Source organism: Hippocampus comes, unplaced genomic scaffold (assembly GCF_001891065.2).
Source record: "Hippocampus comes isolate QL1 unplaced genomic scaffold, H_comes_QL1_v1.1 scaffold326, whole genome shotgun sequence".
In the NCBI taxonomy this organism is placed as follows: domain Eukaryota; kingdom Metazoa; phylum Chordata; class Actinopteri; order Syngnathiformes; family Syngnathidae; genus Hippocampus; species Hippocampus comes.
This window is the reverse complement of record NW_017805930.1, coordinates 1,449,099-1,467,025: the sequence shown is the minus strand read 5'-3', so window position 1 is coordinate 1,467,025 and position 17,927 is coordinate 1,449,099. Positions and strand designations below refer to the sequence as shown.

At 43.7% G+C, this 17,927-nt stretch overlaps 2 protein-coding genes across 3 annotated transcripts; both read right to left on the bottom strand.

Annotated features, from left to right (window-relative positions):
• Positions 1–664: 664 nt before the first annotated feature.
• cbx2 (chromobox homolog 2 (Drosophila Pc class)) lies at positions 665–6,864 on the bottom strand. Its single transcript, XM_019889934.1, has 5 exons — positions 6,744–6,864; positions 6,603–6,646; positions 4,108–4,173; positions 3,966–4,035; positions 665–3,901 (listed from the first exon to the last, which is right to left on the bottom strand). The coding sequence occupies exons 1-5, from the start codon at positions 6,813–6,815 to the stop codon at positions 2,732–2,734; spliced, it is 1,422 nt and encodes a 473-aa protein (XP_019745493.1). The 5' UTR covers positions 6,816–6,864; the 3' UTR covers positions 665–2,731.
• Positions 6,865–7,669: 805 nt separating this feature from the next.
• Positions 7,670–14,308, bottom strand: LOC109527698 (ectonucleotide pyrophosphatase/phosphodiesterase family member 7). Of its 2 annotated transcripts, none has more exons than XM_019889750.1 (6): positions 13,936–14,308; positions 12,395–12,540; positions 11,033–11,662; positions 8,414–8,651; positions 7,904–8,030; positions 7,670–7,813 (listed from the first exon to the last, which is right to left on the bottom strand). In XM_019889750.1, the coding sequence occupies exons 1-6, from the start codon at positions 14,171–14,173 to the stop codon at positions 7,762–7,764; spliced, it is 1,431 nt and encodes a 476-aa protein (XP_019745309.1). In that variant the 5' UTR covers positions 14,174–14,308; the 3' UTR covers positions 7,670–7,761. The 2 variants fall into 2 exon arrangements, with proteins under 2 accessions (XP_019745309.1, XP_019745311.1); XM_019889752.1 differs by having other exon boundaries at positions 7,904–8,027.
• Positions 14,309–17,927: the final 3,619 nt, after the last annotated feature.

Genomic DNA, 17,927 nt, shown 5'->3' with positions numbered 1-17,927 from the left:
GTGGCAATGACCCTCCTCACAAGCCCAAGACCTTTCCTGTGATGAGACAACACGGTGCCTCAGCTAGCTTCCACAAAAATCTACCGTCAATGTAAAAATCATACATGTTCTCGATCAAAGTCAAAATATTACAATAATAAAGTGTAAACGTGTATTTTTTCAAAGTTGTTTTTTTGTTGTCGATTCTTTTCTGAGTGGAAAAAAGTTGGACTGTAATATCAGAATTGGTGTGTTTTTCTTTCATTTTACTCGAGTAAAGAATATAGAATATTTTTCAGGACAAAATTCCAAGAATAAAGGTGGACAATTTGACATTTTCCTCTCTATGAAATACAGCCTTGTAATATCATCCCCAACCCCATAATGTAGTCGTGGATTTGTGAAAGGAGTTGAGTGGAAGTGGATGTTGTTTTTGAACACTTAATGTGACACAAACATCACAAGTCGTACATGAGGCTACAGCGTTTATTTGAAAATACGAGTATCAAAGACAAGCCTCCAATAAATAATTTTTCTAAAATGAAGAGGACGATCTCTTACGAAGGACTATCGGGGCCATTCTGGAAAGAAACTAAATATATATACTGTGACGATAGTCCTAATCTTTTGAGGGGGAAAAATGCTTTTATTGTGAAAATGTTGTACTATTATATTCAGTAAAACCTTTTTTTTTTTGCAAAAAGGCTAAACACTGATAATGTGGTTTTTATGTATATGACATAATCAATGTGATCCCCAAACGGTTGGAATATCTAAGCAACAAAAAAAGTGCATAATTGCCAAAATACTATACTTTTTTTTTTTTTAAAGAAAAGGTTCTTTCCCAAAATATGACTATTCTCAATAATAATAAAGTGTTATATTGCAGATTTTTTCAAATATCTGTATCATTATTCATGGGTTGACTATTAATTTTAAAAATTCAGACTTGTCTTAATTTAAATTCTATCATACGATTTTGAGCCCTGATACTCCTTTGTGTTTTACAAGTTTAATTGCTCTAAATGCACATAAAACGTTTTTTTTTCCCCTCTAGCTTCTTCGGAACAATTAAAAAAGTCGGTCCATGAGCATCATTGTTTGATGCAACTTGGAAACGATGCGGAGATGAAGTTCCTGTATTTGTCCATTCAATCATCTCCACACTCCTCTGGCCTGGTCATCATCATTCTGTCCCGTATAAAAAAAAAAAAAACAGCAGCTCGGTTGAACGGATTAGTCTGAAGGGCTGAGTGAAAACGCAGAGTGGCCGGACCCCTTTTCTCAGGGGGCCTGGCATTGTTTCGTGTTACGTCACACCGTGAAAAGGATCCCAAAGAGATGTCAGCAGCTGCCAGAAAACAAAGCAAAACAGCCCAAGTGGCTCCAGAGACATCTGGTGCTTTATTGTGCAACCGCTTGCCCCCATGGGGACCTGCCGAACACAATTTCTGCTGAATATGTAGAAAAAGTGTTATCTGAGAAAGGATTAGACACTCCGTCTGTCTCTCAGCATGCGTCACCTTGCCCTGCGAAACTGACAGTTGCCTATTTAGTAAATTCCTGGTCCGTTCCCTTTTCTTCCCATGACTTCCATGGAGTTCCACCTTTGAAAATGTCTGGAATTTTGTCAACCCTATTTGGAGAAACAGCAATAAGACTTGCAGACGAGTTCGCCCTGGATTTACATGCAAGCAAACAGTAGCCAAATAAAACAGAGGTAGCTCATACAAAAAAACACTCGAGATGACGTATTACTAAACAGTTCCAAGGACGAGTATGTCAACTATCGATTGAAAGCGACGAAAAACGAAGAAGCGGGAAATTTGCGACAGGTAAAAAGTGCATGGCCAAGACGTTCCTACGTGCCAAAATCGGAGCAAAAAAGACCACAAACAGTGCATCCGGAAAGTATTCACAGCGCTTGCCTTCGTTCACAGCTTCTTAAGGGTGCACTGTAAAACGAGTTGTTGGTGATCATTTATCGCTTTTGTGCCTGCCAGGCAAGAGAGCTTGAGGAAGACCAGAGAACTTCAATGGATGTAGACATAAGGGAAGACATGAGGGAAGTTGAAATCTTGGAACGTAGAAGCTCCCCGGTGAAATATTTCCAACCTCCCCAGTGGTCTTGAGTGCAGAAAGCGGTTCACATGATTGGTCCCCCCAAAAAATTTGGTGCGGCCTATTGTGGATTGCTAAAACCACAGATGGTTGAATTGTTTTCTTTGATCGACGTTGGACTGGAAACTTTTTAGGTCGGACGCTTGTAAACTTGTAGAGATATTTACGATTTCCTGGTGGTCTCAAACAAAGCGGGAGATTCACAGACTAGCTTCGGATTGTTGTTCTACTTTCTATCTCCTTAATAATTTCATTTTGGTCTGGTCTGGACTGCAGTGACTTGCGATTAAAATGCAGTTGAGTGTCATGGTCTCTTCGTCAACAGCCGACGGTCAGATCCCAAAACTTTGACTGGAACATTTTGAGGCGGGACCCTGTAAGTTCCGACTGAGATATTTCCCACTTGCCAACGGCCTGAAAAAATGCAGCAAGGTTCATCTGGCAACTATCTGTGGTTGTCCTGTTGGGCTGTCTACACCCTCGGTCCTCAGATTTTTAATTGGACTACAGTGGAGGCAGATTAAAACACACTTAAGGTATCGTAGTATCAAAAAAAAAAAAAAAAGGAAATAAATTACAACAATCACGGAGGGTCCTGATGCAATGGTCAGGTGAAGTTTGTGAGGTCCAGTCAGTAGTTCCGGATGCTGAAGAATCCAACGCTGGTGGGTGACTCCTTCACCGTGACGGTGACCAGGTTGGCGGTGACGTCCGTGACAAACACGTGCTCTATCAGGCTGCGGGTGGGCTTCCAGTCTTGGTTGTGGACCACCGCCAAGGGCTCCCGGCCGGCATCTGACGAGTCCCGGTCTGAATCGGAGCTGCTCTCGTCCTCGCCTGTGCTCATCTTGCCGTCTTTACAAGCTGGTCTTTCCAGGTGGTTCTCGGATTTATGGACCTCGCCTTTCTCCAGCTTCCCCCTGTAGGTCTGGATCTCCGTCAAGTCTTTGCCTGCGGCAGACTTCCGGGTTCCTCCCGGGGAAGCGGGACTCTGGGGGGTTTTGTATTCCTGGTTTTGGTTGGTTTTGTTTCTCAAAGCTGAACCGGGACTGGAACCGGAACCAGACGATTTGTTGCCTTGCGTGACTTTGTTGTGAAGGTTGAGAGGCTGATTGGTCGTGATGTTCTTTGCCGCTTGGGCCGCCATGGCTTTCGCGTTTGTTATTCTCTGTAGCACATGAGCCTTTTGTACACTGGGGGAGTTTGTGGTGCGCTGGGGGGATCCTGGGAGGTGCTGTTTGGTTGTGTTGGAGGTGAAAGCCTCCATGCCTCTCGGTTTGAACGAATCCGGTCTGGGGGTGGGCACTTTCCCCTCTGTGACATTCCTGCCCGGGCTGGATTTCATCAGCGGGACGGGGGATGGGGGGATTGATCTGGCGGATCCCACTGTGCTCAAGGAGTTTCTGGAAGTTCCCCCGTGGGTTGGGGGACTGCGGTTGGGACATCCCGCAGAGCCCCGATGGAAACCCATGAAGGCGAAGCTGGCCAGGTGAACCGGTTTCTTGATGGCACCCGGAAGATCGGAATCCTTCTTGAGGCTTTTCCGAAGGCCTTTGCTCAGAGACTTGCGACCGCGTTTTTTCGGCGGCTCCTGCTTGGCCACCACAATCTGCGCTTTCTTCTGGGGGACGGGGTTGGGGTGTAGGTCTCGCATTCGGACTCCGGGGCTCGCCTGCTGCTCCTCGTCCTCGTCTTCCGAGGAGGACGAGGACGAGGAGGAACACGAAGACGAGGAATCGGACGATGAAGAGGAGGTTCCGGAGGAAGAGCTGTTGGACTTTGCAGCCTCCAGAACAGTTTCCTAAGGGAGAGCAAAATGTGTCAAATGTTTCCCAGCGACACCAAGAAAAGTTGTTGAACCTTACGGGTATTTTGCGTGGACGTCCTCTCGGCCTTTTACCACGTTTCCGTATCAGAAGCTCCTTCTCTTGTTCCCTGCGATACACGCAGTTGAAGATATAACTATCCGGACATTCCACGAATAGCAAACATTCGAAAGAAACTCACTTCTTGTTGAAGGCCGCCAGAAGTCTGGGATCAAGAATGTTCTCTTGGGGCTCCCAGCTGTTGTGTCTGGAATGAACAAAGATGTCGGAACATCAATATAAAGAATTCCTCGTGGAGCATCTCAGCAGCTGAAGGTATGATGTCACAGGAACTAGGTAAAAATGTGTGTAAATAGTAAACCGATTCACCCCCCCCACACCCCCTGCTAAGATTCAGGTACAGGAACGGCGCTAGACTGGGGTTAGGGGTCTTCATCCCTGTCGGAAATCTGCGTACCGGTACCCTCGGTTAAGCCCCTTCAGTATTTTATTGATCTTCTAAAATATATTGATAAGTGATTTTTTTTTTCGATCCACCATATGTATCAGTCAAGCCACGGGAGGGAAAAGTCATTTCTGTTCAGGTACAACACAACATTTTCTAGCTTGATAAAAATTGACTTCATTGACAAGAACAAACTAATTGCACTTGTTAACGTTCAGGACAACATGACAACCAAATGTTTTGCTGTTGTATCAACAGTCAGAAATTACCACGTTTTTTGGGGTAGTAATTTAACTAGCTGTTGTTGGATTTTCCGAAACTTCGTACGAATGTGCTCATAAGAAAAACAAGACAACATTTCCTCAATTGTTCTTCGGTTTTAACTGAAAACTATTTATTTATTCATATTAACGTAACCCAATATCTGATTTACAGCAACTAACTATGTAAATATTCATTGATTGAAGAACACTTGACAAGTGGTTAGAAATGATTGTTTTTGTAGTTTAACCCTTCCATTCACCCTGTAATCCGATAACATGATAATCTGTCCCTGAAAAGGTTAATACTGTGATGAATTTTGTTAAAGATTATGAAAAAAGTGACTTTTTGCGTTTATCTAATCAGAATAAATAACTTATCAAAAGTAGCCCAGCCTTCTGATTTCGATCAAATTTGTCACGTTCTCCCACCACATAGTTATTTTGAATCTAAGACACAAGACGAGCCCCTTTCACACTGCCTACTAATGCCGGAATGTTCCGCCATTTCCCGGCGTCGTTCTGCGTGAAAGGCTCCAATGTGGAATTGGGGGATGGGTTGAAGTTGGCTTGTGAGATTCTCGGGTCAATTTCAACACCCCCTATCATGCATCGGTACCTTAAAAATAGTGAGCAGAGGAAAACTTGGTTTAGAAGGCTTGTGAGCCCCCACCCCCCACAAAAAAGTGTTCGGTTTGCATTTTTGTTGCCATTTTTTTTTTTAAGCAAGTGACCCTTCTGAAATTTGAAAATCCACAGTATGCCCGGTTGCTGCGTTTGACTTTTTCATTTGAGATGCAACAAAATGGATGTGGCACAAAAACAAGTTCAACATGTGGTAGAAGCCTGTTGAAGAAAGAGAAAAAGACCCCCCAGATCAGCAGTCAGCCTAACCCCCACCCATTACACGCACACGCACGCACACACAAAGGATGTGTGAGCCTAACAGAAGGCAGGCAACAGTGTGCACCCGTGGAGAATAGTGGACAGCCCAAAAAGGGCAGAGAGGAACTAACATGATCAAAAGGACCATTGTAAATAAATGTGAAAATAACACTAATATTAATAAATCCTACTGTACAAACTGATTTTTTTTTCCTGAGGAGCTGTAATGGGATACATTGAAATAATGTCATGTAATTAAAAAAAAAAATGCTTATTTTAAGAAAACAAACTGAAGTCATATTTCTCAATGTGTGTTGTTAAAGTCGAGTAAAACCAGAAGTTTTGACCGGAAGAAATTTTCTTTTTTAAAATATTGACAAAATAGCTTAGTTTATACACACGGAAAAAAGCTGTTATGATCCCACAGTAAAAAAATTGGTTTAAAAAAAAAGCTGAAAATAAAGTGAAATAAAACAGTTATGGTTACAAATTATTGAGGCAATTTTGATGATGAAAATTAATTTTAATTTACTTTGAAACGTTAAAAAGTGGAATAAGTAGCTATAATAATAATAATAATAATAAATAGTGAACTGCTGTTTTAATTTTAAATTCAAACAATATTACAGTTAAGCCATGCGACTTTTTTTTCTATGAACTATTTTTTTCTTTTAGGTTTGCCTTTAATCTAGTCTAGCTACACATTTTATTCGGCATTCCATTTATAAAACATCAGTGTCTAAAGAGGATCAAAACAAGTACGGCCGCCTGTTCAACCTGATGAATGAAACGCAATGGCTTTAGTTCGTGAAAATAACCCCCGAGAAATGCAAGCCGAAAATGAATGAATGCTTTTGAAAATAATAAAATCATGTACTTTAAATGGAATTAAACAACGAGCTTGATTAAAGGCAAAGTTGATGCTTGAAACACGAACAAAAGACCTTCAGTGGCGAAAAAGAACAACAAGCATCCAAGACGAAAGCGCACTAAAGTTGCGATGAAGCGGAACTGATCAAGGAAAAACGAGGAGGGAATGTGAAGTTTTGGGTGTAATGTTCATTGTTTGGGGTCTTCCTGACTTACTTGGACGACCACCCTCTCCACTTGACCAGAAACTCCAACTTTCCCTGCACACAAAGAAGCGCCAAAAGGTTGTGAGCTCGAAGCCGAGTGAACCCGAAAAGCAAAGCAAGACGATCGTGCAGTTTTTGCGCCTTTCCGAACCTTTCGCAGTCTTTTGTTGAGGATGCATTCGGCGTCGAAAACCTGCTCGCCGACGGCGCTCAGCTCCTCCATGGTGGACCCGCACGATCACAATAACAACACTAGCAAAAGTAACACCCGCCAGCACAGGAAACCACTTCTACAATGAAACGCTACGGCACACTTCACAATAAAAGTGTCACGGGAGAGGATTAGGGCCAGTGAATTTAAAAAAATGGTCGGCAACATTCTCAACTATTATTTCAAAATTCTGACTTTGTTGTCAGAATTCTGACTTTGAGAGAAAATTCTCACTTCAAAGAGAGAATTCTGAGAATAAATTCTAACTTTTGAGACAAAAGTGAGACTCTTGCCCACCATTTGCCCAGGCCGACTGACTACGCACAATTTTAACTGGGTTTCATAATGCAAACAAAGATTATATTTGCATTATGCTTCTTGTTACATTGCTACATTGTAGTGAGTAAATATTCTGTTTTTGATGCTTCGGTTCAAATGTAAGCACTAACCCAGGTTTTTAAAACAATTTGAAACCCTAAATCTGATTTTAGAATCCCATTTTGAAATGCAAACCCTGACTTGATAGCCCACCCAAGTCTTTGAAACCTCAACCCTACTTTGAAAGCCAAGACCTTTTGGAGAACTTGAATCATGTTCTACTTAGAAGGGCCAATGCTTACTTTGAAACTTATGTTAAAATATCCAGCACTGTCTTGAAATTTTACTTTGAAACTTGAATCCTGGGCCCAAACCCTGTGTAACTCCTCTCCCGATTTAAGGGTTGAACCACACGTTTTTAATCCCTCGTAAAGTTATTTATTTTGAAATTTTCAAGCGGAAACACTATCGTGTTTCTTCAACTTGTTACTAGCAGATGGCGCGGGAAGCGGGCGGGCACAAAAACGAGCACGTTCAGTTGAACGCGTTTTTCAATTTATTTTATGAACTCACTCCTCCGTTCATCACATACACACAATCACACAGAGTTGACCAATCCTTGCATTTATGTCGTTTTTGCTCAAAATGTAGTTTGTTGAGTCTTTTCTGCAAGATTCGTGGGCTCTGCTGATCTGAAACAAAAACGCACAAAAATAATGTTCAAATTTTCTACAACTTCAAAAAAAAAGAACCCATGTAGTCATTGAAATGCCCCTTCCTACCTTTTTTGTCGTCTATCGTTGAGCAATTTACGCGCCACTATCACGAAAAAAACGATGAGAAGAAATCCAGCCGTCACAGCCAAGCCGGTGATGGCGTTCGCAACCAAGTTTACAGGCTTGACTTCTTCTAAACAAAAACAGATAACATGTAAAAATGAAATATAAAACTGATTGTTGAAACCTTGAAACCCTATGGCCTGAAGCCCTCTTTGGGAACCTTAACCCTTGTTTGAAATCCTCACCTTTGGCTTGATACCCCAATTTGAAACCCTACTTTTTAAAAATATTGACCCTGTCTTAAAGCCCAACTTTGAAACCATAACCCCCTTTTTTAAACCCTAACCTTTGGCTTCAAACACTAATATAAAACCCTAATTGTTGTTTGAAACTCTAGCTAGTCTTAAAGCACCCTTTTGAAACCCTGACTGTCTTTTTAAACTCTAAACCAGGCCTGAAAGCGTCATTGCAAAGCAGTCACGCCGTGTAGTGTTGACGGCGCGGGCCTCTGACCGTCATCCTGGGCGGCGCGGGTGAGCAGCATCTCGCTTGTGGCGTCCAGGCGGCCATCGTTGACCTCGGGTTGGATGCCCAGGATGTGGCACATAAGCGGGTAAATGTGAACCGTCTCGAAGGGGCCCACCTTCAGGCCCTTGCGGAACGCCGGCCCCGCCGCCCTGAAGAAAGCCTTCATGTCCATCTCCTGGTTGTCGAAGCCGTGCTCGCCCTTGTTGAACTGCACGGGGAAGTACTGAAGACCCAAATACACAACAGAAAATACAAACGTGAATTTAAATTACATAAATAAACAACACACAACAAAAGTGTGTATTGTCAATCCATCCATCTTCGAATCCGCTTATCCTCACGAGATTCGCGGGCGTGTTGGAGCCTCTCCTAGCTGTCTTCGGGCAGTAGGCGGGGGACACCCTGAACTGGTTGCCAGTACACCCACTCGTCAATTGCAGGGCACACATCGACACCTCGGGACAATTTAGAGCAGGGGTGCCCAAACAGTCGATCGCGATCGATCGATCGGTAGGCCGCGAACTGGTGCGAAGTCGATCACGGGGGGGGGGGGGGGGGGGGGGGGGGTTAGGGGAAAATAGATAAAAAAAAAAAAGATGTGTGTCTGTGTGCGTGATATTAATATTCTATATTTTTCTGTTAGTGCACACTGCACCCCAAGCATCCTCTCACTTTTGCTTTCACAAAAAAAGTATTAAAAGAAGAAAATAATATTATTAACTTACGGCGGCACGTGACCTGCATCACCGGAAGTCGTTGGCCGTCAGCAGTCTGCACTTGCAACTTGCAATGAGAGCTGTTGACATATGTCTTTTTTATTTTTATTATTCTCATCTTAATTCACCGATGGCACCGGCAAAGAATGGAAATCTAAAGTGCCAGGAGAACATTTTAAAACGATACACGTGAGCTACGATCGTGATGTCATCGCAATGAAGACGCTGCCAAAGTGCGTCCCATTCGCCCGCTTCAGGTCTCCGACTAAGGTAGGCACTGATTCCTTTTGACAAACTCCCAAGCACTTGTATCGACGTTATTTTTCTGTTTCGTTCGTGTTCTGAACCGTTGTGGCTGTTGCTCATCATAGCAAGCGTGTGTGTGTATGCGTGCACGTGCGGTAGCGGGTCGATCCCAGGGACAGTGTTTGCTTAGTACTCCCTGGCACGCAACAGAGAGCGCTGTTGGATAAGTCAAAAACATGCAGACCAGTGGCGCCCAAACTCGATCCTTTTGCTTCTCATTTTGCAGTCTGCAACCCACTATTAGAAACTGGCTGATGCTGGCTCATTTGCATACTGAAGGGTGATTGGAATTCGGGTCTCCGCACCAGAACCCCCTCATGCCTCTGTCTAAAACGGGCCATGGAACTGATCATTTGAATCTCCCTCACATGGGTTAAAATCCTAAATTGAAACCCTGACCCTGCCTTGAAACCCTAATTTGGAAAAATAGCCCTTGTTGAAACCTTAACCTTTGCTTGACACCCTACTTTTCCCTGTTTGTGAGTGCAATCCGTCAATCAGATATTGCCTGATTTTGCTGTCGAAGCCGTAGTTCGCGTTTGCCTCCTATCTTTGCTGATCTTTTTGCATCTTATCTGAGTTCTCTCGCTGTCTGTATGCAGTGTGTACTTGTACATGTATCTCAAAGTACATCTGTGAGTATCTTCTCCTTTTACTGGTGACGACAGTTGCAGTGGTCATGAAGTGGTCTTGATGCTGATCACGTTAGGGTTGGAGATGTGTACTTGGACAGGACCTGACACGCTACCTCGGTTGTGGTCTTCCGCATATCACGACTTTGGAGTAATGTTCTCATGCTGTCAGGTTGGAGACGTATACTCCAGCTAATCTCCTCTGCCAGGGTTGAGCTCCATTTGTATTTGTGAGGGAAGTGTTTTTCTCCTCGCTATCGATGATGACGTTGAGAATTTTATGTTTGGTTCTTTAATGCACAGTCATGAATATTTGATGACTGAGCGATATGAAACAAATGAAAGAGTTCATTTGGAATGCTGAGAGATGATTGTCGCGAGGCGTGTGTGCCTGTGTGCGTGCGTGCGTGTGTGTGTGTGTGTGTGTGTGTGTGTGTGTGTGTGTGTGTGTGTGTGTGTGTGTGTGTGTGTGTGTGTGTGTTATTGCCAGGACTGCCTCTTCATGAATGCTCGATTATGCTAACCTTTAGCATTTCGCGGACTGGTTCTGCTTCAACACACTTAAAACTCATTCAGTACCAGCCAATTCTAGACCAAGTCTGGAAAGACGTTCAAAAACGTCTTTGGGAGTGAATGAGTTTTAAAACTCTCTTTGGGACACAAGCACACAAACAAGACCCAACATTTGTGGCCAAAGCAGAACTGTTTTTGAAACACGAACCCCAGCTAGACAAATGAACCTACTTTCATGGCCAGAAACCTAACCTAACCGAGCTTAAACCCTAACCCTGTCTTGAAACCTGAACCACAAAGCGAGAGGCAACTCGAATCATAAAATAGGGTATATTGTAGACACTGATGTTAATCGGTCACCTGAACTTCATTCAATGCCGTCAGAGCTCTTAGTTGTCGTTTTGAAGCTTGTCAAAGCGTGACGTGTTCGTACGCACCCCATTGATGACGTAACCCGCATCGGCCAGCAGAATGATGGGCAGAATGCGCTCATTGTTGGCAAAGTGAAGCCGCTCGGGCATCTCCTCCTTCTTGTAGACGTGGAGGTGCGGGTGCGCCCCCTTCAGGGCCTGGTACACCTTCTCCAGTTTACCCGGCTTGGGCAGCAGCATCCCCGAAGGCCCAAAGTCCACCAGGTGGAAGGACAGGTCCCGGAAGGAGAACCCCGGGATCTTGGAAAGCGTGATTTCCTCTACCAGTCCGTTCCGGTACACGGTGGTCATGCCGTGGTCGGAGGTGATGATGATGTTCAAGATGTCGTTGAGTCCATGGTTCTCCGCCGACTGTCGGATGTAGCCCACGGTGCGGTCCACCTGCCGGACCATGTCCCGTCGTTGAGACGAGTCCGGGCCGTAGCGGTGCCCCGTGCCGTCCGGTTCGCCGAAGTACAGCGACACGAAGTCCAGATCTTGGTCTCGGAACCAGCCCATCACCTTGTCGGCGTTCTGGCGCCAAGCCGTTTCGTTCTTGTAGTTGTAGAGGAGCGGCTCGACCTCGCGCACCATCGCCGTCTGGCCCTGGTAGCTGGACGCCGTGCCGGGGAAGTGAAGAGAACCTGACTTCAAGCCCTGCGGAAGCACGGAAATAAGGTTTGGACATGGTACATGTACGGTATATACAACAATAGTAGTATGTACTGTAAATATATATTTTTAACCCTTTCAGGGACAGCGGTTACTACAGCAGTTATCATGTTATCAGGTTACAGGGTGCATGAAAGGGTAAAATATCCAGAAGGCTTGGCAATAATTTATTGTAGCAAACCTGGAGTTGTGTTACATGGGTTTTTGCAAGCATTTTGTAAGATCCGATTTTCGTCAAGACTGTGAATGTTTTACCTGAGTAAAAGGTAACCAGTGAAAGACTTTTGATTGTTCCGGTGTTCAATGTCTCTTGCAGTTCTCTCACCAGGAGCTGAATGTCAAAATTTACAGCAGGTAAAAATGTCCACCTTTCTGTGACACTTCCAGTCTTTCTTTTGCAAACTACTGGTGGCATTCTTTGACACTGCAATGTTAGATCCTGTTGATCATGACGACTGCTCAGTTGAAATTCAACTCCAACATTTATCAGTCCGTTCACGGATCCAACACCGGTGGCCGGTTTTGCCATTTAGCTCCTCATGACCAAGAGGAGTCTAAAATCGGCGACTGAAGTCAGCACACGAGCCACTTTCAAGAGTCTTTGACCGTCATCCATGGAAAGCCGCAGCGGATTTTATTTTCAGCTGTGCTCCGGCGCCGGCCGGATTGCTGCTGACTTTCCGGTCATGCCAAAACAATTTTCCGAATGAGACGGACCTGTTTCTGCGCCGTGATCCAGATGGGCAGCGTGCCGTTGTCCCACCACTCGTTGACAAACTGCGTCTGGTAGTACGGTTTCTTCTCGGCGCTGCTGGTGTTGAACCACATGTTGTGGATCACGCCGTGGTTCTCGATGTAGCGACCTGTCCGGCAGAAAAGTCCCTTAAATTCACTCATTAAAATATGATTTTTCTTCCCTCATTAAAGGGGAAGGGCTATTCTTTAACCTGGGTGGGGGGGGGACCTTATTCTCCTCCACTTACAGCCTTCAAATGCAACTTTCCGACTCTTTAGCCTGACAAAATATCCTCATTCTTGTCAAGATAACATTTTTTCCCCTTAATCAAAGTACAATTGATTTTTGTGAAATGACACTGTATTCACACAAAATAAGTCTTTCGTTCTTGTAAATTGACTTTTTTCTTAAAAAAAAACAAAAAAAAAACCGCTTTATTTTTGTGAGATTACGACTTTTTACCCCGACAAAATGTCATTGTTCTTGCAAAAACTGCGGCTTGTTTTTCTGAAAAAAAAAAAATTATTATAAGAATTTTTTTTCATTGCAAAGATTGTCTCTTTATCGCAACATCTTTGTTCTTATCAAGCTTTTCGTATTTTTTTTCTCAGAAATGCAGCTTTTATTCTTGTAATATTTCTTTTAAAGAAAACGTTTTTTTTTTTTGTAAGATGAAAGCTTTTTCTTTTCTCCTGACCAAAAAAAAAATCTTTGTTGTGGTAAATATTACAAGTTCAGTCAAACCTCGGTTTTCGTCCATAATCCGTTTCAGAAGGCAGTTCGAAAACCGAATTGTTCGAAAACCGAAACCACGCTCTTTTAAAAAAAAAAAGTTTATTGAACACGTCTGCTCACAATGGAAAGCGACACGAGGAAGCGCCACTTCCTCGTCTACCCGAGGAAGCGTCATTTCCTCGTGTAAGGAAGGTGAGAGGAGTCAAGTGGTGCATTCAAGTGCGCTCAGTTTGTTCGCGAACCGAAATTTGTTCGTCATCCGAGGCATAAAAAAACTCGAAATTTTTGGTCGAGAACCGAGACGTTCGAAAACCGAGGTTTGACTGCATATTTTGTCAAGAAAAATATGACTTTATCTCTGTAAGAGTTCGGAAATACGTCTTTGTTCTTGGAACAATTTCAATTTTTTTTTCCCTTCTGCAAATTACGCCTTTATTCTGTTGGGATGAAGACTTTTTAATCAGGCCCAAAATATATCTTGGTGACTCGCTTGTCTTGAAAAAGCATCCCCACAAAAACAGGCACATTTTTTCTCATCAAATTTTGACTTTTTATCCCAATAAATTATGTCCCTGTTCCTGCCAAAATGTCATATTTTTCTTTCTTGGAAATACACGACTGTTCTCATACAACTCGCCTTTTTGTCCTCCTGAAAATTAGTCAACTTTGTCTTTTCTCTGCGGTTACTACAGTGGGCAGTTTCTCAGGTGATCAGGTTACAGGGTGCATGAAAGGGTTGATTGGTGTTCAGATTGTGATAAAAATGTCCTATTTCCTGCCGTCTTACCGGTGAGGAGCGTGAAGTGCGTGGGACTGGTGATGGTGAGGTACGGCGGCGTAACGTATTCGGCCTTGACGCCATCACGGGCCATGCGGTCCAGGTTCGGCGTGTCTACGTCGCGGTCGTAATCCCAGCGGAAGCCGTCGAAGGACACTAGCAGGACCTTCTGCCTGGGGGGGAGGGCGGGGGCCGGCAGGCTCCGAGCGGCTCCTAACAGGAGGCACACCACGGCTGTCCACAGCATGCTTCGGAAAGTTTGCGGTGTTGATAGTCGGGCCGAGTTTTGTAAAATGTCAGATGTTCCCTTTGTGGACAAAGTTTGTCATTTTATCTTATCAGGACGCTTTATCGCAACTTTGCTGAAGTTTATTGCCCCCGAGTTGTGCCCAGTCCTCGCCGGTTTGACGCTGAACGCTTTTTAATCTCCATTTATGTGCGCTGTGTTTATCTCGTGGCGTGCTCTTGGCTCAAAACCCTATTTTGAAACCCACCCCGCGTCTTGAAACCTGACATGAAAACCCCAGCTTTGCCTTGAAAATGCTAGCTCTCGCGCATTTTTGTGTTTTGTTTGGAATTGCCTGACTCGTGGAAGATTTCCAACTTCCACTTTGAAACCCTACGTTGAAAACTCAGCCCTTGTTTGAAACCATAACCCTGTCTTAAAACCCGACGATGAAACTTCGTGAAAGGCTTCATTTTCAATTCCTCATTTGAATCCCGATTTTGAAAATGGAACACCTGGTTGAAGCCCTAATCCTGGCATAAAATTGGTAACTTGAAAATCAAAATCTGAAACCTGATTTAGAAACCGTAACCGTTGTTCGAAACTCCCGTTTTTTTTTTTTTTTTTTTTTTTTTTTTTTTAATTACCGGTAAATATTTGCTTTTAAATGTTGTTTCGTAACTATGTCAAACACATTGAATTATCTTCTGTATGAAATGCGCTTTATAAATGAAGCTGTCTTGCCTTGCCTGGTTTGAAACAGTACTTTGATGACTTTCACCTTAAGTGGCCAAATAGGATTTATCTCGCTATCACGATGGGCCAGTGGGGGGCAAGGGGGGGGGTGTCCTGGGCGACACAAGAGCCTAATATCTGAATTAATTTCAATAAGTCTCATGTGTACTCTGTCCCGGGGTTCTTGTTAAAAGATCATTTGCCACGATCGGGCCATGGGCACGGGAGATAGATTAAAAAAAAAAAAAAAAAAAGTAAACAGGCAGGCGTTGAGGCCAGGACATGATCCATCATCTCATGGCAATGTGATGTTATGAGCTGTTGAAAAAGTGTCCTTTTATTGTGCGCGTCCTTGGCTGCGGTTCAAGGGAATTGTCTAATCTTTATGGAGATAAGGGCAAACATTCATCAGCTTTCATTCGCCTCATTCATATTCATCCCCGCACACTCATATGAACGCTCGCTTACCAACTCGCCTCGGACTCACGCACTCAGGAAGACTTCGTTTTTTTTTTTTTTTTTTTTTTTTTTTCCTCGAGGGGGGACTGCTGACTCTCACATCCCCGCCATGAGAACTTCCAAGTGCTCAACTTGAGTGGCCGGGGTAAACTTTATCTGACCTGGGAAAAAAAAAAAAAAACACTCGCCTGGAGTGTGACTCTAGCGCGCCCTGCTGACTGAGTGCTAACACTGCAGTCAGCACAATAGTTCCACAGAAAGTAAGTCACTCACTTGAACTGGAAAGTCAGGAAAAAAAAAACCTCCAAAGGAGCCACCAAACTACCTTCACTGACCGACAGGGAATTTGGTGCACTTGTCTATCGAAACAAGACGCACCAAAAAGTTACAGGATTTTTGCAAAAAATTGAAAAGGAACACAGAAATTTGGGGTTGAAGTGGCCATTTCAAGCCAATGAATTCCATAGTGTCCCCTGTAAAGTTCGAAAAAAAAACAGAGAGGCACCAAAACCAGTTTCACTAATCAACACATTTGGTGGATTTGTCACATCATGACTGGACGCACCAAAATTGTTGTTAAATCAGACGTTTTGGCTACGTTCCACTCCTTTGAACTGATTTTTGTTCTCGTTTGGTGTTGTGTATCCTTGAACAACACCAACGTTTTCAATATCCTTTCTTCTTAACTCTTTAATTCCACAAGACGTACTTGTACGTCTTCTTGAAAATAGGCCCCGCCTACCAAGGACGTACTTGTACGTCTAAATCTTTTTTTTTTGCATCATAGAGAGGAGGAGGGTCTGATGCAATCTGTAAATTAGAATAAGCCGTTTGCATTGTAAATCGTGTAAAAAAGCGACCACTAGGTGGCAGTGGGCTCACGTGCTTGAAATGCATGCTTTTACAAAAAGCTGTTTTTCTCCATTTTTTGCCCAGGAATCGCCATTTTCATGAAACTTGGCCATTTTGTAATGCCGATTGCGGAAGATAGAAACAAATTTTTTTTCTGCTGAAAGAAGAGAGTCCAAACTTTATTTTGGTAGGCTCCATGTTTATATGTCATCAGAACCAAATATTCTGTGGGCCTTGCCAGATCAGTCAATATCCAGTGAAAATGGCTGGGATTGAAGGAGTTTTAAGCTCAACAATATTCCTAAACGTTCACCGCAGCCATGAGAGCATTTTAATGAGTCAAAAGGGAGTATTAATAGTGGCCGGGATAGTCGAGCGGAGCACTGCGTGCTGCCTTGCAGAGAAAACCTGCTCCGCGCACGATTTTTCCTGGAATAATCTGTGTTGGCGAGCGAGCGTGGAGGCGCAGCGGAGGTTGAGGGCGTGAGTAAGCGCCGCGAGCGCCATAGAGGAGGCCCGCTTGGGGGCCCGGCTTCCAAAGCGTGGGCCTTTCAGCCATGGAGTCGTCTCTCGGGTCTTTTTTGTCTCTCCGGCCATTTCTCCCCCGCCCTCCCCCCTCCTCCTCGCCGGGGGGCTCCGGTAATTGACTTATTTAATTTGCTGGAAGAGAACCTTGTTGTCACCATTTTTTTTTTCCAGACCACTTTTAATTAAATGCTGGGTCTTTTGGTGTGATATGAAATTCGTTTGGCTCCTCTGATCTTCTCCTCCTCTGACAATTCATTAACATTTCCCTTTTTTCTCTTTTTTTTTTTTTTTTTTTTTTTTTTGCCGCACGCTGCAAAGCTTCATAAAAGGGCTCGACGCTGACATTTCACTTCTGGTGCCGTACGCGGATGTCTTGACGAGTGTTTAAAGCGCAGATGAAGTGCACCGAATGCCTCACTTTAGATAATAGCTCACCTGTAGAGTTCCCGTCAGCGGCGCATTTCCAAACAGCGACAATTTTTTTGAGCTGAAGAGCAGGTCAATATATTAAATGAGTCTCCAACTGTCCTTATTTTATCCCAAGGGGGTGGGGGGAGGGACACAAAAGGTGATTGTTTATTGAGGTGAGGCGTTTATTTCTTCGACTTAATCATATTGGGATCATGCCATGAAACATGCCGATATCGGAGCAAAGGAAAGTCTCCAATTGCGCTTCTAATGTCGCTAAAGAGCGGTGTTTATTGAGGCCAGGTCTTAATTTCTTCGTTGATCGCGTGTTATTGAGATGGGGTGTCTGTTGGTTGTAGTTGATGGCGCACACTGGAAAATGTTTGACGCCTGGAAAGAAAGTGAGAGACCTGCAAGCTGACTTTTGCCGGCTGGAATGTGCTTGCTTTCTTTTCCATGCCTCGAATGCAGTATTTGCAGTGAAGAAATAAATTCCCCCTTCTCAATAAACACCTTTTTTTTTTTTTTTTTGGTCCCTTCAGGATACAAAGAAATAAAATGAATAAGAGTTGGAAACGTTCCTTTTTACTCTGATTATCGGTCTGCTTCATGGCACCATCGATCCTAAACTTGAAATCAACACCTCACCTCAATAAACAACACCTTTTAGTCTTTTCAAAATAAAAGATGAGCAGTTGGAGACTTTCCTTCAGTCTGATCTCTGCATGTTTCATGCGATGATCCTTACACGTGACAAAATGGCAAAAGGAATGGTAGGAATACTGCCCCCCCC

Coding starts and splice junctions, on each gene's coding strand:
- cbx2 (XM_019889934.1), bottom strand. CDS start 6,815: ATGGAGGAGCTGAGCGCCGTCGGCGAGCAGGTTTTCGACGCCGAATGC. Junction 6,647..6,743: donor TCAACAAAAGACTGCGAAAG/GTTCGGAAAGGC, acceptor CTTTGTGTGCAG/GGAAAGTTGGAGTTTCTGGT. Junction 3,902..3,965: donor GACGTCCACGCAAAATACCC/GTAAGGTTCAAC, acceptor GCTCTCCCTTAG/GAAACTGTTCTGGAGGCTGC.
- LOC109527698 (XM_019889750.1), bottom strand. CDS start 14,173: ATGCTGTGGACAGCCGTGGTGTGCCTCCTGTTAGGAGCCGCTCGGAGC. Junction 11,663..12,394: donor GGATCACGGCGCAGAAACAG/GTCCGTCTCATT, acceptor GTGCTTCCGCAG/GGCTTGAAGTCAGGTTCTCT. Junction 7,814..7,903: donor AACGATAGACGACAAAAAAG/GTAGGAAGGGGC, acceptor TTTTTGTTTCAG/ATCAGCAGAGCCCACGAATC.